General features: G+C 39.1%; 1 protein-coding gene across 5 annotated transcripts in view; it reads right to left on the bottom strand.

Moving 5' to 3' along the window:
- Window positions 1-2,885: 2,885 nt before the first annotated feature.
- Window positions 2,886-19,053, bottom strand: part of PHF21A (PHD finger protein 21A) — a 126,526-nt gene continuing 110,358 nt past the window's right edge. For 3 of the 5 annotated variants that reach the window (XM_082284180.1, XM_082284179.1, XM_082284181.1), the window contains 9 exons: window positions 18,574-18,672; window positions 17,443-17,494; window positions 16,549-16,628; window positions 16,042-16,102; window positions 13,501-13,664; window positions 7,240-7,395; window positions 5,529-5,604; window positions 5,093-5,196; window positions 2,886-3,219 (listed from right to left, as the gene is read on the bottom strand). In XM_082284180.1, the coding sequence (XP_082140306.1) occupies window positions 2,965-3,219; window positions 5,093-5,196; window positions 5,529-5,604; window positions 7,240-7,395; window positions 13,501-13,664; window positions 16,042-16,102; window positions 16,549-16,628; window positions 17,443-17,494; window positions 18,574-18,672 (1,047 nt within the window). In that variant the 3' untranslated portion in view covers window positions 2,886-2,964. Of the gene's footprint in view, window positions 3,220-5,092; window positions 5,197-5,528; window positions 5,605-7,239; window positions 7,396-13,500; window positions 13,665-13,725; window positions 13,749-16,041; window positions 16,103-16,548; window positions 16,629-17,442; window positions 17,495-18,573; window positions 18,673-19,053 lie in introns of all 5 variants that reach the window. The other 2 variants (XM_082284182.1, XM_082284183.1) reach the window with 1 other exon arrangement.

Genomic DNA, 19,053 nt, shown 5'->3' with positions numbered 1-19,053 from the left:
CAGGAAAGCAGTAACAGCTGTTTTAGCATCTCCTGGCTGGTTAACTGCGCTCAAATTTAAATATGGCTACTAGTGAATTTCACTTCCATCCTTTCCTGAATCAGCAAAGAAAACAGAAGGACTGTCAAGTCTCCAGGCATAGCCTCCTACCTCCAAATAGTGCAGTTCTTCCAAAAGAGCTCAGGTTAACACAGAAATAAGAGCATGAGAACCACAAAGACTCAGCACACCTATCCTTGGAGATGGTCTCTTATCAGGAGTGCTTGAGGCTTCAGAAGATGATGTTAAGAATCACCCAGGTGTTCAACTAAAGATCAACATGTTCCAAAAAGCAGTTTCTCCTCAATATCTGGCTGTTATCTGATGGCTCACAATTTATAGAAGGCTCATGTTCAGTTAGTTTTTTTCTCTTCAACCCTTGAAACAGACAGTCCTTTGTTTAAATGCTATGGATTGCTGGCCTAGTGCTGCCCAATGGTAATGACCCCATTGGTAACTGGATTGATGGAAGGACATGTTTAGTATGATCCATTTTGACGCTGTTTGCCCGCCACTTCTGCTAACTTATCCTTCCAGCTCTGCTAGTTCCAGAACAGAACTCAAACATCAAAAGACAGAGTTGTGGTTATCACTGGTTCAGCTGAGAAGTGCGTGTAAGAGTCACTTTCCCAACTGAGACAAATGTGAGAACTCAGGATATCAGTTCTGAGCTCAGAGCTGAAAATAGTGCACACTCCTACAGAAGGAATAAAAGTGCTTAGAGGGCAGAAGGGCAACCTAAAGGAGAGGGAATAAAACAGCTCCAAGAACCCCAGAGAAGCCCACTTGGCTGGGGCAGCAAAGAAACCCTCTCAGGCTCTGTAGTGTCTGGAGTATTCACTTGCTCAGAAATGCATCCTTGAAATGCAAAGCTTTTCTATCTTGCACTACAAACAGCTGAGCAGGTCTGCCTCGCCACCCAACACATGCTCTCAAGGCCACCACACCGGGGACACTGCCTCACCTCGTGTGTGCAGTGGCTCAACTCTGCTCCCACTGGAAGCAAAGGGAGTTTTCCTAGTACTTCCAGTGGAAATGGGCTTTGCCCAAATGTGTATATGCACAAGGGAAACTAGACAGCTCTGGGACACAACCCGATGTGACCAGAATCAGCACCCTAAACTGAGCCAGACCCCACAGTCAGGAAGCACAAGGCAGGCTCTGCTGTCTAGAGTGAAAAGACTATACATTAGAGATGAACTTCTTAAACAAGAGGAGATAACGGAGGGCGATTTCAGTCCAACTCAATGTCTTTCCTTCTCAAGCTTGAATCAGTCTATAGCACAGAACTAGTAAAGCCTTAAACAAGCACACTGCCAGCTGCTTTTCTCTGGGTTACAAACACATGGAAGAATGGGAGAGAGATGGTAACAGCAGAGACAAGCCTGGGAGATCCTCCAGGTGGGGTGAGATCCAGCACTGTAGGATTTGATTCTCTTTAGACTTTAGCCAGTGGATATATGGTATAACCTATGGAAACTGTCCCATTAGATTTTAGAACACAAACACAGCAGAATGTCATCATAAATAAGCAAAGTCTGTGTTAAAAAATTCTAAGTACACAGCATTTTCTCCAGTTCTGACACCTTTTTAATAGAAATCACTTGTTTAGGAAACAAATAGCACTTTTGTAATTTTTTTTACAATGTTTCTTACCTTGATCTTATTTTAAGTAACACTAGGAAGACCTCAATATCTTTTATTTTCCTTTTTAATTTAAAAAAGTTGGTTTTTTTCCCCCAGATACAAAGATTTTGCCCTTGCATAAAAAAACAGTGCCCAAAACGATGACACAAGGACTCACAAAGACTCACTGTATCTCACTGACACTATTACTTCTAATCTATACCATGCAAGGTCCCATCTACCTCTTTAATTAGACTGTCAGCCTGAAAAACAGCTTTTCTATTCCTTATTTAGTTCTTGTTACCAAAAGAAGAGAAAGGAAGTGAAAGAAAAGGACATTTCTCTGTTGAGTTCACACATCTGGGTTATGTGCTACTTTGTTCAGGATACCTTTGTTGTTTATAAATACAGAAAAGGGATGGAATCTCATTTTCAAGTAATTGATGCACATTTTCTCTTGGGACACCTCCATCCAGTGCTCCAAGCTGACCCTGGATTCTGGCCCTCTATTTTCCCATTCCCAACACAGACTTTCTGGATGAGTGTGAGGACCCACAGGCTCTCAGGCACATGGTGTGATTCTTGGGGTGTCCTGCGTAGGGCCAGGAGCTGGACTCGATGATCCTGATGGGTCCCTTCAAACTCAGCATATTCTATGATTCTATGTGCTGGTTACTCAGTGAAAAGTCCATCTCCTTTCCTTTTGTACATCTCCTGTCTAAACAATAGTAAATACTGCTTATTTGATAGACTTGTCCCTTCTGGGCACTGGGATTTGATAATTTATATTTCTGGTTTTTTGGTTTAATAGTACTGAGAGTTTAGAAACAGGAAAAGCCCATAGGCTCTTTGGACTTGTTTTTGTTTTCCCCTAGCTAAACAAACTGTTCTGCAAATAGGAACTTGAAACCTGCTCTCCTCCCTTATCCCTGCTCCTCACCCCAAACAAAAATAAAACAAACCTATAGTGGCTGTGGAGGCTGCTGCAGGCACACACTGGTGTAAAATATAGAGAGAGTAAATATATTATTTCACTTGGCATGGTGCTGGCAAAGAACCCCCAGCTGGCACTATTCATGTAACATGATCCAAACTTCGCATGTACACACAGAATAAGAAGGATCAATTGGCAAACTCCGGTGCCGCCTGGCACAAGCATCTTCACGCTCTCTCTGGAACCAAAGAACTAAAGAATTCTGCACTTTCCAGAAGAAATCCAGTTTTGCTTTTCTAGAGTTTCTTTATTTTGCTCTTTCTCCTCGCCGCCACCTCCCTTGGCTCCTTCTTAACTTCACTGTGTTATTTAGTCTCATCGCCCTTGTTACAGTTCACCATGCAGCTCTGGGAAGGGGAGGGGGCTAAGGTGGAGGTGGCAGCATTAGTATTGTTAGTGGAGTCCATGCCGTTGGAGATGGCTACTGAATTGACCTCAGAGTTTATGGGTTTTGAAAGGTCGATGCCTTGGATGAGGCGGATCAGCTGTTTTACCTTCTCCAAGGAGCTGTGCATCTCCTTCTGTTTTGCAAGGATGGTATTCTTCATTTCCATGCATTTCTACAGCAAAACAGAAAAGCAGTAATAAGTTCAAGCTCGTGAATGAAAGGAGGTAAGAGAAGGAATATGATGTTCACAGATCTAAATGTAAGTACCCAGAAAAGACTGCAGCTGCAGTTTCACTTTTCCAACCTAGAAGAAAAAGAGTCTCTAGGCTGTGTTCACAGGAGAATTCACATTTGCAGGCTGAGGAAATAAATTTCCAAGACATAGCTGTCACCTGGTATCGCTCCCTTTCATTCCAAGGTGTGCAAATGAACACAGACAGCTCTATCCTTTTGTGTTTCTTTTGAAGGAAAACTTTCAAGTGTATGTTCTTACTACTTTTTCTATTAGTATTACATTACTGAAATTTCTTTAGCTCAGATCTGCAAGCTCAGGCATCCCACTGCAGCTGACTGCTGACAGTGTGTGTGCAAACCATTAATGGGATACAGCCTTTGCTTTCACATACATTTTAGCAGGAACATCACTTCCTTCTCTCAATAAGTAAAAGGGCACTTGAAAAGGAAACCAAACTCCTCTTCACTTGAAAATCTTATTTTGTGGCCACTTCATTCTCTTAGAAGTGGTAGTAACATAGCCAGCTCATCAGCTAAGAGCCAGGGTAAGACTTTTAAAAAAAGCCCACAAATGATGTTTCAAGAGTGAAAAACTGCTTATATGTATATTTGAAACTCACAAAAATGAGGAAACAGTAACTATGTCTGTTACACTCAGGTTTTTACATGAAGATGGCAACCTTCCTACACTGTTTAAATCTTTTATCCATGCTGATCTCCAGACACTGTTGGTTTTAGCTTTACTACTTTCACAGGCAGCTCATGGCATCACAATAGCACTACAAAATCCAGACCTAATGTGCCTGTTTTGGACAGGTCCAATATATGTATAAACATTCTCCTTGCCCACCGCCAATCCCTCATGTTAAGGGCTTGCATCTGCCTGGGTACATCGCTGAGAAACAGTGTGAGTTGTCTACTGCTGCTCAGGTTACACCCAGCTACTGCTAACCAGAAGGTGACAATCTCCAGGACTGCCAACCAGCACCTCACAATCATTCTATTTGTATTCACAGCACTGAGTGGTCTGTAAACATGGGACACTTTTGCTCTAATAGGCAAAGGCAGGCAGCCTGGAAAGTGCATCTGTATCTAAAAAGAAAAGTCTGCAATTATGAACGCAGCCTTACAGATGTTGCCACACAGCAGATTCTGCTTTTTTTCATTATGTAATACTGACTAGGGCTGCACCAATGAGGGGCTTAAACTTTACACTGGCAACTCAAGAGACTGATTTGCATATTAAGGTGAGAAGAGTGACCAAATTAATATGTATATTCCAATTGCTGCAATAAACTAAGGTGGAAACTATAGTTTCTGGTTTGAAGTATGTGCAGTGTCCAGCTGCTGACTGCCAAGGCAACACATCAAGGTCCTGAGAGCCAGTCGTGAGTAAATGGTCACTTTTGCATCAGAAAGGTCTGGAGAGTGCACCAAGGCTGTAACTCTCACTACACACAGAGGCCCAACCATTCCTGTTTAAGTGAGCCACTAGAGAATTGGACTCAATCTACTGCCCACAGACAAAAACGCTCTGGGTCACTTTTGTCACCTGCTGATATTATATGTCACCGTATGTCTACCTACATGTTCAGCATGGATCATGTGTAAGAGACTCAATATAAGTGTATGTTGCCTTTATTTCATTCCTGCTTCCCAAAGTCCTAAAAAGCAACAGAAAGCGCTCACTCAATTCTAAATAAATCCAGTGGATGACAGGTCTGGCATATGGAGTCACTCTATCATAGTTTTCTCCCTGCCTTGTGGCACCAGAACACAGGTGAAGGGTTATTTGGGAGGACAATACTCACTGTTATAGAATTGCTGAGCTGTTTGACCTTCTGCTCTAGTTGTTCTCTTTCCTGTTTTAAATCTGAACTCCATTTAAGTAGTTTCTGTTTTTCCTCTTCTTTTGCTGCAAAACAGAGTATTAAACAGAATATTTAAAATATTTCTCTTACAACAGTGGATAGAAGGTCTACACTGCTTCATATAAAGAGGGGAATTATATTTAAATCAATGCTTAACAACTTGTGCACTGAATCACCCCCAAAATTTTATCTACAGACACAAGCATGACAAGCTTAAGAAATATTTAGACTGCTATTTTCACTTCACTAGTAATTAAGGTTATTTCCTTTAGTATGACAAAATTTCCTTTTGTAAAGGAAGTACCATTCTATCCCACTCCCAAAATAACATCTTCCATTATTAAAAGTGAAAGAAAAGTGTTCATAATTTTCTTACCTGCTTTATATGCAATATACGAATGAACAATTGCTAAAGTTCCTGGCCATGGGATTGCTTCTTCCTTCTTTAGCATCTGAAAGAAAATTTTCATAGAGATTTAGCTGGTAAAAAACCTGCCTCAGAGAAAGCAAAAAGGGGAGAGAGAGAAAGAGGGAAAGACTGAGGGTTTTCTTTCATGGCTATCATTAGCCTCAGCCCTGTTAACATGAAGCTTCACAGACCTGATCTGAGATTTAACAGAGTGAATTATTCACAACTGTATTGTGGCTCCTACAAAGCAAGCCTATTTCTTACAAACGTCAGCATTTTCTTAAATTCCCTCCATAGCCACAAATAAAGTCTACTAATGATACTGAACAACTTAAAAGAGGAATGAAAAGATAATATATCTGAACTCAAAACTTGCCAGGAGATATAAACATTACTTCATGGTTCAGACAAATTGCTGATCTTAGTTTTTCTGGGAAAAAATTTTTCATGCTGCAGCCTAGTCTCCACACCATACATTCAAACATCACACTTCCTGGCTAGTAAAACATTAAATTGTCCTATCACCCCTTCTTATCAGAATCATCTTAATAGACTTGTCAAAGTCTCTTTATAAGAGTAAGCACCATTTATGTCTTTCGGATGCTTCCTACATTTTGCTTCCTAACAAACTTTCAGAGGAAAGAGACATATTTTTAGGACATGATCAGCGTGGTGTCTCAGAAGACAGAAGACTTGGTCAGTTTACAGTGAGGTTACTCAAATTTCCTCCCTAATTTTGTTGGAAGCTATCACAGAAACATGAAGAGGAGGGATAAAATGAGAGTAGGCAAGAGCAGGAGCACCCAAGTCATAATGCTCCCTCCTCTCTGGCAACTACTGACCAAGTCACTTGAGCTTTGCATTTTCATTCTTCTGAGCAGCACATCGTAGGTCAGGCTGTTTCCTTATGTTACCACCTGGCACACCAAAGGCCATGCAGGTGACCAAGCAATGTACTGCATTAGACAGGACGCAGCTTCAGCCTGCCTATTATCAGCAATCCTTTGCAACTTCTGGAGCTCCATGGAAGGGTTAGGAATACAATAGTTTACTTCTTTATCTTGTAATCGCAATGCAATTATCAACAAAATATTAAAATAAGACCTGCTCATTTCAATTGTGCATTTTCAGAGAGTGATCTGGAAGGAAGAACCATGAAACTGTTCTCTTATACTCATTATACTGATGGTGGATGATATTATTAAAGAGATCACTGAAGACAACCTTTCTGATGTTTGATTTATATAAGCAAACAAGGGCTTATATTTGTTCTATCTTTTGAGGTAGGCTTGTGCAAATGTTTTATTTATTTGTCCAGAAGAATATACTAATAACTTTTGAAGAAACAATGAGCTTAAAATGAACAGCAGAATTTCTATGGGTTGTAGATAATCTTTCCCAAAAGTCTCTATACTTTGATCCAGAAAAAGAGTAAAAACATAAGGGTAACAAATAAAGACCCCAAATTTGGAAGCAAGACCCGACAGTTTTGTATTAGCACACATTCCAACAGAGGTAATAATTCAATGAAATTCACACAAGCCTTATTGCACATCAAATAGATTTGTTCAGTGTCAGGCTGTCTTGGCCTAAGTAACCCAAGCAATCTGGTTATTTTCTTGAACACCAAAAAGTCCTCACATGCATTGTACATAACTCCCTGTCTGTCAAACAATACCTGGTCTTGACATTTGGGACAGATCCACATGCCCTTGGGAATGGTTTTCAGAGGCGGGTCCAGACAATCCAGGTGATAAACACGTGAACACGTGTCACACATCAGCAACTGCCCGCTTTTTCTGCAAACGCTGCAAAAATCCTCATGGATATCACCCTACAAAATTGAGGGGAAAGGGTTTGGGTGAGAGAACACAAGAGAGAGAAGGCAAAAAGTGAACTTTGGCCTTTGATATCTACATCTTAGTTGAATTCAAAGTTTACAGCACTAACTGTTTCTAAGGGGATTCCAAAAGGTCAAGCCTTTTTTAGACTGTGAAACAGGAAAACCATGCCAGATGTCAGAAACACTGACATCTGTCCTCCCAAACACTCTCTCTGTCCTCCCAAGGCAAAATGGTACAGCAAACACTTATTACCATAGCTTTTCTTAACAACTGCTACCCCATAGCCTTTCTTCAAGATTCCCTCTTTACCCTGATCTTTTTATTTGCCTGAAGTGATGAGCTACCCACTTCCTTAACCCTCCTGATTTTTGGATGTAAGCCCAACTCCACTCCAGGAATGCTGATTAGGCTGTCTCTTGCCAGTAATAGTATGTAAGAACTGAGTGACTTAAAAGAACACTGTCAAATATTTAGGTCACCTTTAAAAATGAAACCGTAAGGAAAAGGTGTTGTGCTTCTAAATGAAAAAGAATAGAATGAATTATGTTCTGAGACAATTCTTTTTACTTCACTTGGGCTACCTCAAGTAGCATCAAAACAGCCGTGACTCAAAACTTTCTTATTCTCTATAGAGAGTGGATTGTTTCATCACTAACACAGACTGAGAGCCAGGATAAAAAAAATAACAAGAGAGATTTTCTAACTTTTTTTTTTAAAGAAAGAATTGAAAACATGACTGGCTGTGCCTTTTAAAACAACTAGGTTTAGTTACTATTGCCTTTCCATCAGAGAGAAATCTTTCCTACAGCCATTAGCATCCCCAAAAGGTAGGTCTGATTTTTGTTTCTTTTTCTTCTTTCTCTCTTCTACTGTTTTGATTTGATTTTCGGATATTTGAACAAAGAGGCATGATAGAAAGACGGCTCGGCATTCATAGAGGAAGCAAGGGGCAGCCCACCCTCTCCTCTGACCACGGGGCTATCCTGGCAACTCTACATATTCAAGGCCCCATCTGGCGTCTGAAGTACACACTTGTCACTGACTTATAATGAAGTTTCACACATTCCCCCCAGATCTGCAAGACTGCAATTTTAAGATGTGTGTGTTGAGTAGAACTGTGGGTACACACTCCCCTGTATGAAATATCAACGTATGCAAGGTTTTGTTTTGGCACAGATCAACTATTCACGTGTGCAAATAATTTCCATCAGTTTGGAGGGATAGCAGATTTGGCCATGCACTCACGCATTAAGGTGTCAGGCAGGAAAAATTACAGTAATCTCCACTATGGATATCATAATACACATGTAAAAAGAATGACACACAAGCAATCTGCTCAGGTTTCTACTTCCCAGCTCTACTGCTGCTGAGGCCCTTCTTCAAAGGGAAGGCTACTCTTAATTCCCAAGGCTAACACTGATTTCATGTTTTGTAAAGGATCAATCTTTAGTGAATTTTCAGTGCCATGTTTCGGATCCATAACTCCCAGGGACTGTTGAGAGCTGAGTTATAGTAGTACTTCATCCTTTAACACCAAAGAGTTCCTCAGTGTTCAATGAAGATCTAAATGAGTGACATTTCATGCTTCTTGTGAAGTGATGTGTTGTAACCAGGCTTGGAAGAACTTCTTTCCCTCTATCATGCATTCTCTGAATACAAGGAAAAGGCAGCAGGTAAGAGATGTCATATAAGCTAAAATAAAATCCTCTTCAAGATAAGGAAAAGTTTAAGAGGGGAATTCTCTCATTTTAGAAAAAAAATTCTGTTCTAGAGACTTATGTATCTTAAGATGCTTTAGTTGCCACAGACTACACAATGGCTCTTGGTAACAAAGTGCAAAATTACTGGTGTGATGAAAACCAAACCTGTTATGTCTCATACCCTGCAGAAAGAGACCTACAAAAGAGACATGCTGTTTTTTTTGACGGGGAGACATGTAAAAATTTAGACCCAGAATATACCAAATTCAGCTGAATACTGCAAAGCCTGTAGTGATACAGGTGACCAGTGTGCAGTGTAGCTGAATGCATGGAGATGACAACACACATGCACAAATTTCACAGTTCTATTTTTGGTAATGCAAAATTCAGGGCATTTTCTCAGCATTAACAACCATCCTTATCAAAATTCCAGCCAGTGTTTGATTCCAAAGAAATGCCCCAGGTCTTACTATTATTTAGTTAATAAATATATGCATTAAGGGGGGGCTGGATTTGGTGTTGTGACATGCACCCCACTTAACCTAAGCTTCTGAAGCAGCTTTGTGTAGGCTACAGCCAGCCAACTTAGGCTAGAGCAGAGCTCACTGAGGCTGCTCTGACATGCTACAGGCTGAAGTGACTGAAGAATAATTTCAGAACAGATACCATAAAAGGTGATTTAATGTCACTTTCTGCTCTACTTCCTCTTCACAAGGGACCAGGAAAATAAATTTAAGCTTTCTGGACAGCTAACAGTTTTCTTTATTTTGATAAAGTGTCTAGAGCAGCAGGGCCTGGCTTTAGGCAACAGAACTGAATAATACAGTATCAAATGTATTTTGTGCTTGGGTATGTAATATCTATACTTATATATACACTTCACTGGAATAACATGGGAAAACTAAATATTCTGCAACAGGAATTGTTCATGACCATATAAATAAAGATGATCATAGTGTATGATGTAAGTGAATTAAATTATCAGAAGCAATACTAATTCTGGCATTTCCTAACTTTTATAGGCTTTACTTTGCAATCTGAACGTTCTACAATGCTCCTTTCAATTGAAACACTGTTTTGATGTGTTTACTAATAAAAAAGGCATTTTGTGACCAAAGACTTGAATCATCACTAAAATGGAGATTTTTGCACAATTTTTACTGCTGAGTAATTGACCTTCAAAGGCAATTGCCATCTTCCAGGTGAATATGCCACTACTGCATGAGGGAGAACAACACATAACCAAGCGGCTCATAGACAATTGCCGAATAGAAGAAAAAAAAAGGCGAGAGAGAGAGGAAAAAAAAAGAGGTTTTGTTCAATCCTGCCTACTGCATTATTTCCTTCCTTTTCCCAGGTTCTAGTCCTACTTTCTACCCCTCCACTGTTATCACCAAAACCATCTTAAGTTTCTGCTTCATCCTCCTTTCAAAATTTCTCCCTGTCATTCAGAGAGTAACATTTCAGGAGAAATTCAAGAAGGCTGTTCTGGTCCACTGTGCCTGATGTCAAGTGCTTGGCCTGATTTGCAATTTTCATAGGGTGGCTAAACACATAGATTACTCAAGTGCTAAATCAAATTTCCATTCTAAAGCCTATAGGAATTAGACCCTTAATGTAAAAACATTTTAAAGATAGGCAAAGCTGCAGTTTTTTTCTTTATCTGTCTGATGAACTGCTCAATTATTTTAATTGAGACTTCTGAAATAGCCCTTTCCTTAGGCATGCACTTGTGTTTTCCTTTTTAAGTGTTCAAAAGTTCCAAATCAGAGTCTGTAACTACAGAAAACATTTTCTGTCCTATCTAGAATAAAGAGGCTTTTCTACATTCACATCATCTGCTAACAGTGTAGACACTCTACAACATGACATGGTCTGGCCTCACTGCCAAAAGAAGTGATCCTGATTTCTCCTGATTTCTCTGTATGCCTATTCATTTCACCCTGCATGAAGCTGGCACAAGAATATTTGTGTCTATAAAATTAACTGGATTAGGGCTAAGACTAAGAATTTTTAGCTATGTCAGTTCCCCGATACAGATCACTACGTGGCCTCAGATAAGTCTGTGCTGAAAAAACACAGGACACATGAGGCATTTAAGGGATGAGAAAAGACTGCTGGTGACAGGCAGGATAGCTGTCCTCAGTGGTAGCACCTGGCATAAACTGTGGCCTGAGCATTTCAGTGGATAGTGTATTCTCCATTGATTTGAGTTGCAAGGTCCTTAAATGTCAAAGAACTAATCCTCCTCTTTGTCTTCACCACCAGCATAACTCGTACTACTGCTGTTTAAATACAGAGTACTTTTCCAGCACTGTATTGCAGTTTTCCAGCCAAGGATGTTAAAGATTTTAAAAGTATTGCTAAGTTCTCAAAACTCAGACAGGAAAAGCATGCAGCATGACAAATATATAAATAGAGAAAACCAAATCACAAAAAAGGGATGTGAGTGCACAAGCTTATACAGCAATCTTATGAAAACATATTAAAAGAAGAACACCCTCCATCTTATGATGGTGACTGGAAACCATTCCTTTCTTTACAATTAGCAAGAACTATAAGATGTGATGAAGAACAGATATTTACCTCTTTTCTGATATTTTGCTGTCTCTGAAGATTCAGATTTTGTTTCATAGTTTATTTTAAATTTTAAAAAATTTATGAGCACTTTGAAATATATTTTCTACTTTCACACGTATTTTATATTAAATGGAATTCAATACCAAGTATTTCTGAAAATTCTACCAAATTAGCCCAATTGAAAGTGAATATGTGTTGAATGTGACTTTGGTATAAAATTCTTAAGAAAAATCAAGCTCTTTAAAAATATTAGTTCTGTCGCATATGTGTAAACAAAATGCCTTGTCTGGAAATGTTAAAAGGGATTTATATATGATTTTATAGGGGAAAGAATGTTACTGTTCTGTATTATGGTATGTTCAGGTAAAACAGAATGTTTGTTACCTGTTAGGTAATCTTCCATTGTCTCCTTTAAATCACTTCAATTTTCATTAATTAATGTATATTAAAGCAATCCAGAACCTAGGCCTTAATACAATCCTAATTCAGAAAATTAAGGGCATTCAGAACTAGATTTGAATGGTACAGAAATTTATTCTTGATTTAGCTTGCTGCCATCAGGCACTGCAGAAAATAGGGCAACAACTCATCGTGCTCTTTTGAGAGCTCTTACACAGTAGAAGACGACTCAGCAGTATACACACATCAGAGATGGAAAAGACCCCCACCACATTATCCAGTCCTTCTCTTGGGGCCAATGTAAAATATGTGCTCTTCAGCATATTTGCAAGTTATCTGTACAGCTTATTTTTAAAAGTCCCCAGAGATGGAGCTGTCCCAGCTTATCCATGAGGGGCTGTCCCACAGTCCCATTCATTAAGCCATCAGGAAAGGGGTTTTGCAGTTAAGCGCTATCCTGCTCTCAAAAATGATTATATAAAAGAGAACCTTGTGATTCCACATGCATATTCCCTGGGTATCAGAATTGCATCTATTTATTTCAGTGCTTCAGACACACACTTGTACTACTTCTATTCCTGTTACCTCTGCAGAACAAATACAGTGGCAAGGAACTGGCTTCTATTCCCTGTTCTATGTGGTCAGTTGGTCTCTTCTCAGTCTATGTTCTCATAGTGGTGCAACTATACAGATGAAAATAAAACAACCAACTTTTCCTTAAAGGCCATTTCAAATGGTGGGGCTTCAAGTATATGTGACAATGTCTTTTCTAAAAGAAGGACTGCTGAAGGAGTTTGTAGCACTGGCATGAAGAAATAAGCAAGCACCTTTTGATTCTTAAGCTGTGCCCTGTAAATACCAGTCTTTAAAAAGCAAGCACTTAAATGAAAGCACACTCCAGCTCCTGAGAACTGTTTTACCCCCACCGAACAGTCACAACACACTTTCTGCCAAATCAGTGCTGCAAATGCTGCTCCTGACTGTTCTGCATGACGAAGCAGTTTCCATCCTTCTCTCATTACAGAAACACAACTTTTTGTTATTATGGCCTGTAACTAATACTTTTCATTCTCCTCTTCCCCTCCCGCCACCCCCCGGCCCTTTTTCATGGATGACAGATTCGATTCAGTCAGACAAGATCTCAGACACTACACAAAGGAAATGAGCTCATCTAGCATGCCTGGTGCCTCCCAATGTTTCAATCCACTGGAGGAGTTATAAATAAAATCTCTACAGGATAACAACATAGGTGCAGGAGGAAAAAGGGAACGGTGTTTAAAAAATGCTGGACTGTTTCACTGCACTGAATCAGGACAAATGATGAATGAGATTAAAGAAACAAAATCTGCAATGATTTTCCTTGTGTCTGTTTTGCATAACTTTCTAAAAGTAACCCCCTCCCCAAGAGTTACTTACGTCTGTGGAGCTGGGGCTAGGCAGGGACACAGGCTGAACAGCTGCGGGAAAAGTAAATGTGGTCTCTGTCTTTTCATTTTCAGGGGAGTCAGGATAACTGGACAGAGGGGACGTGGGGGCCAAAGCCCCGAACCCCAACACCGTGTTGTATTTAGGTGGACGACCTACATATTAACAACAGGGAACACAAACGAAAAAAAAAAAAGGAAAAATGATCTTACATACCTTTGGCCAGTGGTCCTCATTGGCTAGCGTGAAAAAGGAAATGATGTAGCACAGAGAGGAAGTTAATATAAAAGTTACAAGTGGAAGGACAGAAGCAAAGATTTAAACATTTTTTAGAAATCTTTAAGTAGAATTTTGCAAGGAAAGAACATTTAAAAGATGTATTTCAGAAGGAAATAGAAATAAGCTCTGTAGAGGGTCAAAGAATCATTCCCAAAAAAGCAGCATGGGGACAGGTGCTACTCCTAGAAATGAGGCTATTCAGTTTTTAGGGAAAACATGCTGGCATCAAAGCTCCACAGAAGCTACAATAACTACTATTAAATCCTTTCTGCTGTTATCCCACACCTCCCTATCTTTCTAGTGCCAGCATAAATCTACACAAAGGTTAAGTCCTTTATCAGAGGCCAACACTCACCACCCCCCTGCTTCTCTTCCCATTTTTTAAACCTGTTAGTTCACAGATCAGCACTTTCCACCCTACTGGTACATTTTTAAAATTAGGCTACCTAATTGTTGTCTGACCCATAACTACTATCAGTTTTAACCTACCACTGGTCTTCTACTGTAACCCACTCCAAATTCTGTGCTCTTTCTTAGACTTTCTCAGCCAAGTACGTGTGATTATGCACAGTTCCTAGATACTGCTTTAGATTAGCAGATGTGCAAAATGTCTTCATAACAATTCTTATAAAATTATGAATGCAAAGCAAGACAGCAAAAAACCCAGTATGCAACCATCATTTCTGCCTTCCTTCTCCAGGGTAATTTATGGATATGTAAACATAAAGGAGTTAGGATCTAGGAATAATTCCCTAGATCTTATGTTTACAGATTGTCAGCCTATACCTATTAACATGCTAAACCTTGCATTTAAGGTCTGGATATGTTCCAGAACTAAGTATGTCCTTGGAAATGGATTTCTGCTAGTGATGTCCATGGGTGAAATTTCTGACATGTTCAGCACCATCTATAATTAAACTAAAGCTCTCAAGGGCACATGCTTACAAAAGCTTTTCACTCAATATACTGCTGTATTAAATTACAAAAAAAATGTATACTTTCAAATCTTTTGTCAATTGAAAACATGTGCTACTAATTTGGTGCTGATGCAATGTAAAGGCTCACAACAGGGTGTGAGGAAAAAACCAGAAAGTATAATAGTCAGTTGCAAAAACAGGCTAAGAGAGTATCAAGTACAAATGCATGCAATCATTTTCATTGATAAAGTAATTGTTCACAATAAGGTCTAAAATAAAATTAAGAAATCATTACTAGCAGAAGGAACATTTACTTATCCACAGAATAAATGCAAAAACCCTATTTAAAATCTACATAATATAATTTTTAAAAATGCATTTAATGTTATTAGGGGATAGCAGTAGAGACATGTCTTTTATTTAAAAACAGCATAGCTGCAGAGGACTGAAAACATGTATCAAGAAGAGAACATGACAAATTAATATTTCATCTTGCAGCCAAAACCCCCAAAAGATAGTGGAACTGGTCAGTGCTAGGTGGGACTGGTTTATTTTTAATCTGATTGATTACTTTTTTTAGACAGAAAACTTAGGAATAGAGAAGGTATTAGGAGTCTTTAAGGACTGCAGAAAATCATCAAAAATTAGGTAAAGATTGTCAGATAGGTGTGGTCAATGCCATGTACAAATAATGGCATCACATTTTCTCCCATGCTCTTCTGCTTCACCATAATCTAAGCCTTAAAATTTTACCTGTTCTACAGAAGGATTTCTTCTGAATAATAGTGCATAAGATCATCTCTCATTTTAGGACAAGTGGCACTCTGGTTGCAGTTAAAGTGCTTAGTATGAGCACAATAGCTTTTCTTGCTCAAGGTAAGTTATTTTGAAGGACCCATCACTACTCCCAGTGGGGAACAAGGCTTTTGTGACACTAAGTTTCCTCTCCTATTCAGGGCACAGATACTTTTTCCATAACCACTGTCTTCTTGACAGTAACAATACAATCTAGTCATTAACAAGGGGGTCTTGACAGCAGCTTCATATCACCAAACGATGTTCAAACATCTTACATTTCTAGTGAATATCTAGCAAATTGGGTGGTTTTTGTTTGGTTTTTTTTTGAGAATGAAACTGAAATGAAACACTGAGCTGCCTTATAGAACTTGCTATGCTAATCCCTAGAAGTCATGGTCTTTGCCTACCATGGAAATTTACTGGGCAAATGAAGTACTGTAGAGCCCTTCTTGTTTTCCTCTTCAAATCAACATGGGGGCTACAAATGCAATGTGGAAGAAGAGGCATTGGGCGGGGAGATGGTCTGGGTATACCTCACCTCTTTTACGTGTCCCGGGATGCATTGTGCTGTTCAGGTACGTCACTGTACTCTTCTTGCGCTGCAGGGAAGAATGGAACAGTTTCTGTTGGGGAACATTTCTGGCAATAACTGCATGAAGTAGCTGAGGAACAGCACAGTAAGTACTAAGTGAGATTACTGGCTTTTGTGTTTTCTGAAGCACACCTTCAGAAAGGTTAGCTTTTTTACACTGCTTCTGACATCCGAACTGCTTCAGGCTGATACATAAGCTGACCAACACACACTGCCATTTGACGTCAGCTTTAGAAAGGAGAAGGCAGAAAAAGATGTAAGTACTAGAAGAACACCCCAATGTATTTACTATTTAAAAATCTGAGGGTCATGTCATTGCAATGGCTTTTTGAACTATAAATGATAGCTTGCCTTTCAAGTTACAACTCAGAAAGCTTAGAAGGTAGTAAGATATTAGAAAGACAGTCAAGATCAGAATAGGAATACCAGCATCCCCCAGCAAAATATTAATACCTCAGGCTCAAAAACGGCTCCACTGTACACTGGATTTGCTGTTGTTCTTCTTTTCCTCTCTTGTCGCTTACTTTGGATTTCTTGCGAAATAAAACATTCAGGTTAGAAAACAATGGATCTCAGAAATATATAAAGTCCTCAGAATTCAGTTTGCACGTGAGAAGAGCTGTAAAGATTCCTACAGAACACCAATCATTCCCAGTATAAGCAACTGTGTTATAACTACTGACGGTTTGAAAAATAAGAGCTGACAAGGAATACAAATACAGTGTTCAAGTAACTAATGAAATGATTGCCTTCTTCTCACCAAGTAGTCCATGACTAAGACATTTTAAACTCATGGTAAGTATAACTGGGATCTAAAATCAAGCTTCTGGTAACCTTGCTGATACTTAAAAATACCGTACAGGAATATGCAAGCCATTGAAATGATAGGCTGTCTTTCAGTATATAGGATTAGAAGTTTAAATTATAAATCAAATTATAATCCATTAACTCATTCATTACAAATTACGGCCCCATGAAATAATGAAATAAATGAAAAAATCTAGACATAGGTTACAGTAAAATTATCCATGGTGTATCTTTGCAGATACAGGGGTTGTCCAGAAGGCATTGGTATTGCCACAGATTTCTTTCCTACCATCAGAGCATACACTTTCTTCCCAACCTCTGCTCTCTGTTGCATAAATAACTGCTTTGTTTCAATGTCATAACAGGAACAAAAAAGTATGCACAACATACTAAGTTAGACCAAGAGTACAGACATCCCAAAGGTACTACTGTGCAAGAAAATACTGCATTTAATACAAGAAATATGTTGGAACCCTATTTCCAATTCAGAAAGACCATGAAATCAGGAGTTCAAGAACCAACCTAAGACATTTTTCCTACCTTCCAGGTGGTCATGAGTAACTAGTCCCAGAGACACCATGAAGGCAAGTTTCTGTGAGGGGAGAGAAAAAAGATCATGAAAAGTACAACTGTTAGGATGAGTTACGTCATTTAGGCCCTTTAAAGGCAATTGATCAGTAACTAAGCACCAAAAATATTTTTAGTAATGCTTTGCTTCTATAAATCACTTTTCATTCATGTACGTCAAACTTCTTGAAAGAGGATAGACAAGAGTCCCATTTTCTAGATGGGAACCTAGACTGAGATACTGGAAAATGCCCATTGCTCATGATCACATAGTTGGCAGAGCTGGGAACAAGAGAGCAGTTTCTTTACTTCCATTCCAGCACTGAACTGACTATTAGAAAATACCAACACATTCAATTGCCAGAAAAATATTGCTAGTTTAAGATCATTCTCCATCTATTGTGAAGTACAAGGAGCCAACTCTAGCTTAGACTTGCTATTTGCTAAGGGCTATGGCTTTCTTAGAGGATTCCAATTTTAATGCAGGAAATGCAGAGACATGTAAAAATCAGAATTTTGTTGTATAACTGACAACAGTTAGAGCTCACACAACAGTCAATTTGAATCCATCTACAGAAACAAATGTAGCAGAGCATTTAGCTGTAATCAGTTCCAAAGCTCTTCATGGCAGAAAGGCTTTAAGAAATGGCCATTCAGACCTCTCTTTCACCCCAAACTAAACTGGACTAAAACATGAGCAGAATGTGAATGTATGTGACTCTTTCCATCCTGCTCACCAGAGTACAAATATTTTATAAAGCAAAACAAACATTTCTTCAGCTTTGAGAATAACTCCAGAGTCTAAAACCGCAAAGGAATGGCAATCAACACTGTAATCTGAACCCCTCTTTGAAGGAAGTGTCACAGAGAAACTATGATCTTCTAACTTACAAAAGAACTATCAGAAGCCAAATGCATTCCAGAACTGAAAAATGCAATGCACTATATGTATTTAGATTTCATATTCTGTACCCTTATCAACTACTGCTGTCCAACAGGAACATATGGAATGTTACGGGAAGAAGTCTTGAGGGAACAAAATATTTTCCGAAGGACAGTGTCCTTTTCTTTTCTTAAAAGAAAGCTCTGGATATGTTCTGATACCTGTGGATTTTCTTCTCGTTTTGGCTTCGGTGCAGCAGGTGGAGTAACTGTGCGACTTTCTGTTTGCTTCTCTTCTGTTTCCACATGTGGTTTAATAGTCTGAAAGAAAGCAGTGTTTCTCTCATTCAGTGATATGAATGACTTTTTTTACTTTGACTATTAAAGCAAAACAAATACTTTCACAAATACAGAAGAAAAAACGTTTAGAGCTGGAAGTGTACTTAATTGAGGGATCTGATGTGAGAAGAATGTTAAATGAGGTATTTTCATTTAACAAAGAATGAAACAGCCTTGTCACCAATCCATTACCCACACAGCCCACGAGATATAACAGTGATTTCAAGAGTTAACTCAAATCATCATCCTCAAATCACCAAAATGCCTGGGAATAATAGACACTTCAAGAAAACTCATCCCATCAAGACTTCCACCTAGAAACCATTCTGCATGGCACATTTTGTACTTCTCACTCCTCAGTCT

This window comes from Coloeus monedula (assembly GCF_965178545.1).
Source record: "Coloeus monedula genome assembly, chromosome: 6".
Taxonomy (NCBI): Eukaryota; Metazoa; Chordata; class Aves; order Passeriformes; family Corvidae; genus Coloeus; species Coloeus monedula.
Note: the sequence above shows the minus strand (reverse complement) of the source record. Positions and strands in the feature narration are given on the sequence as shown.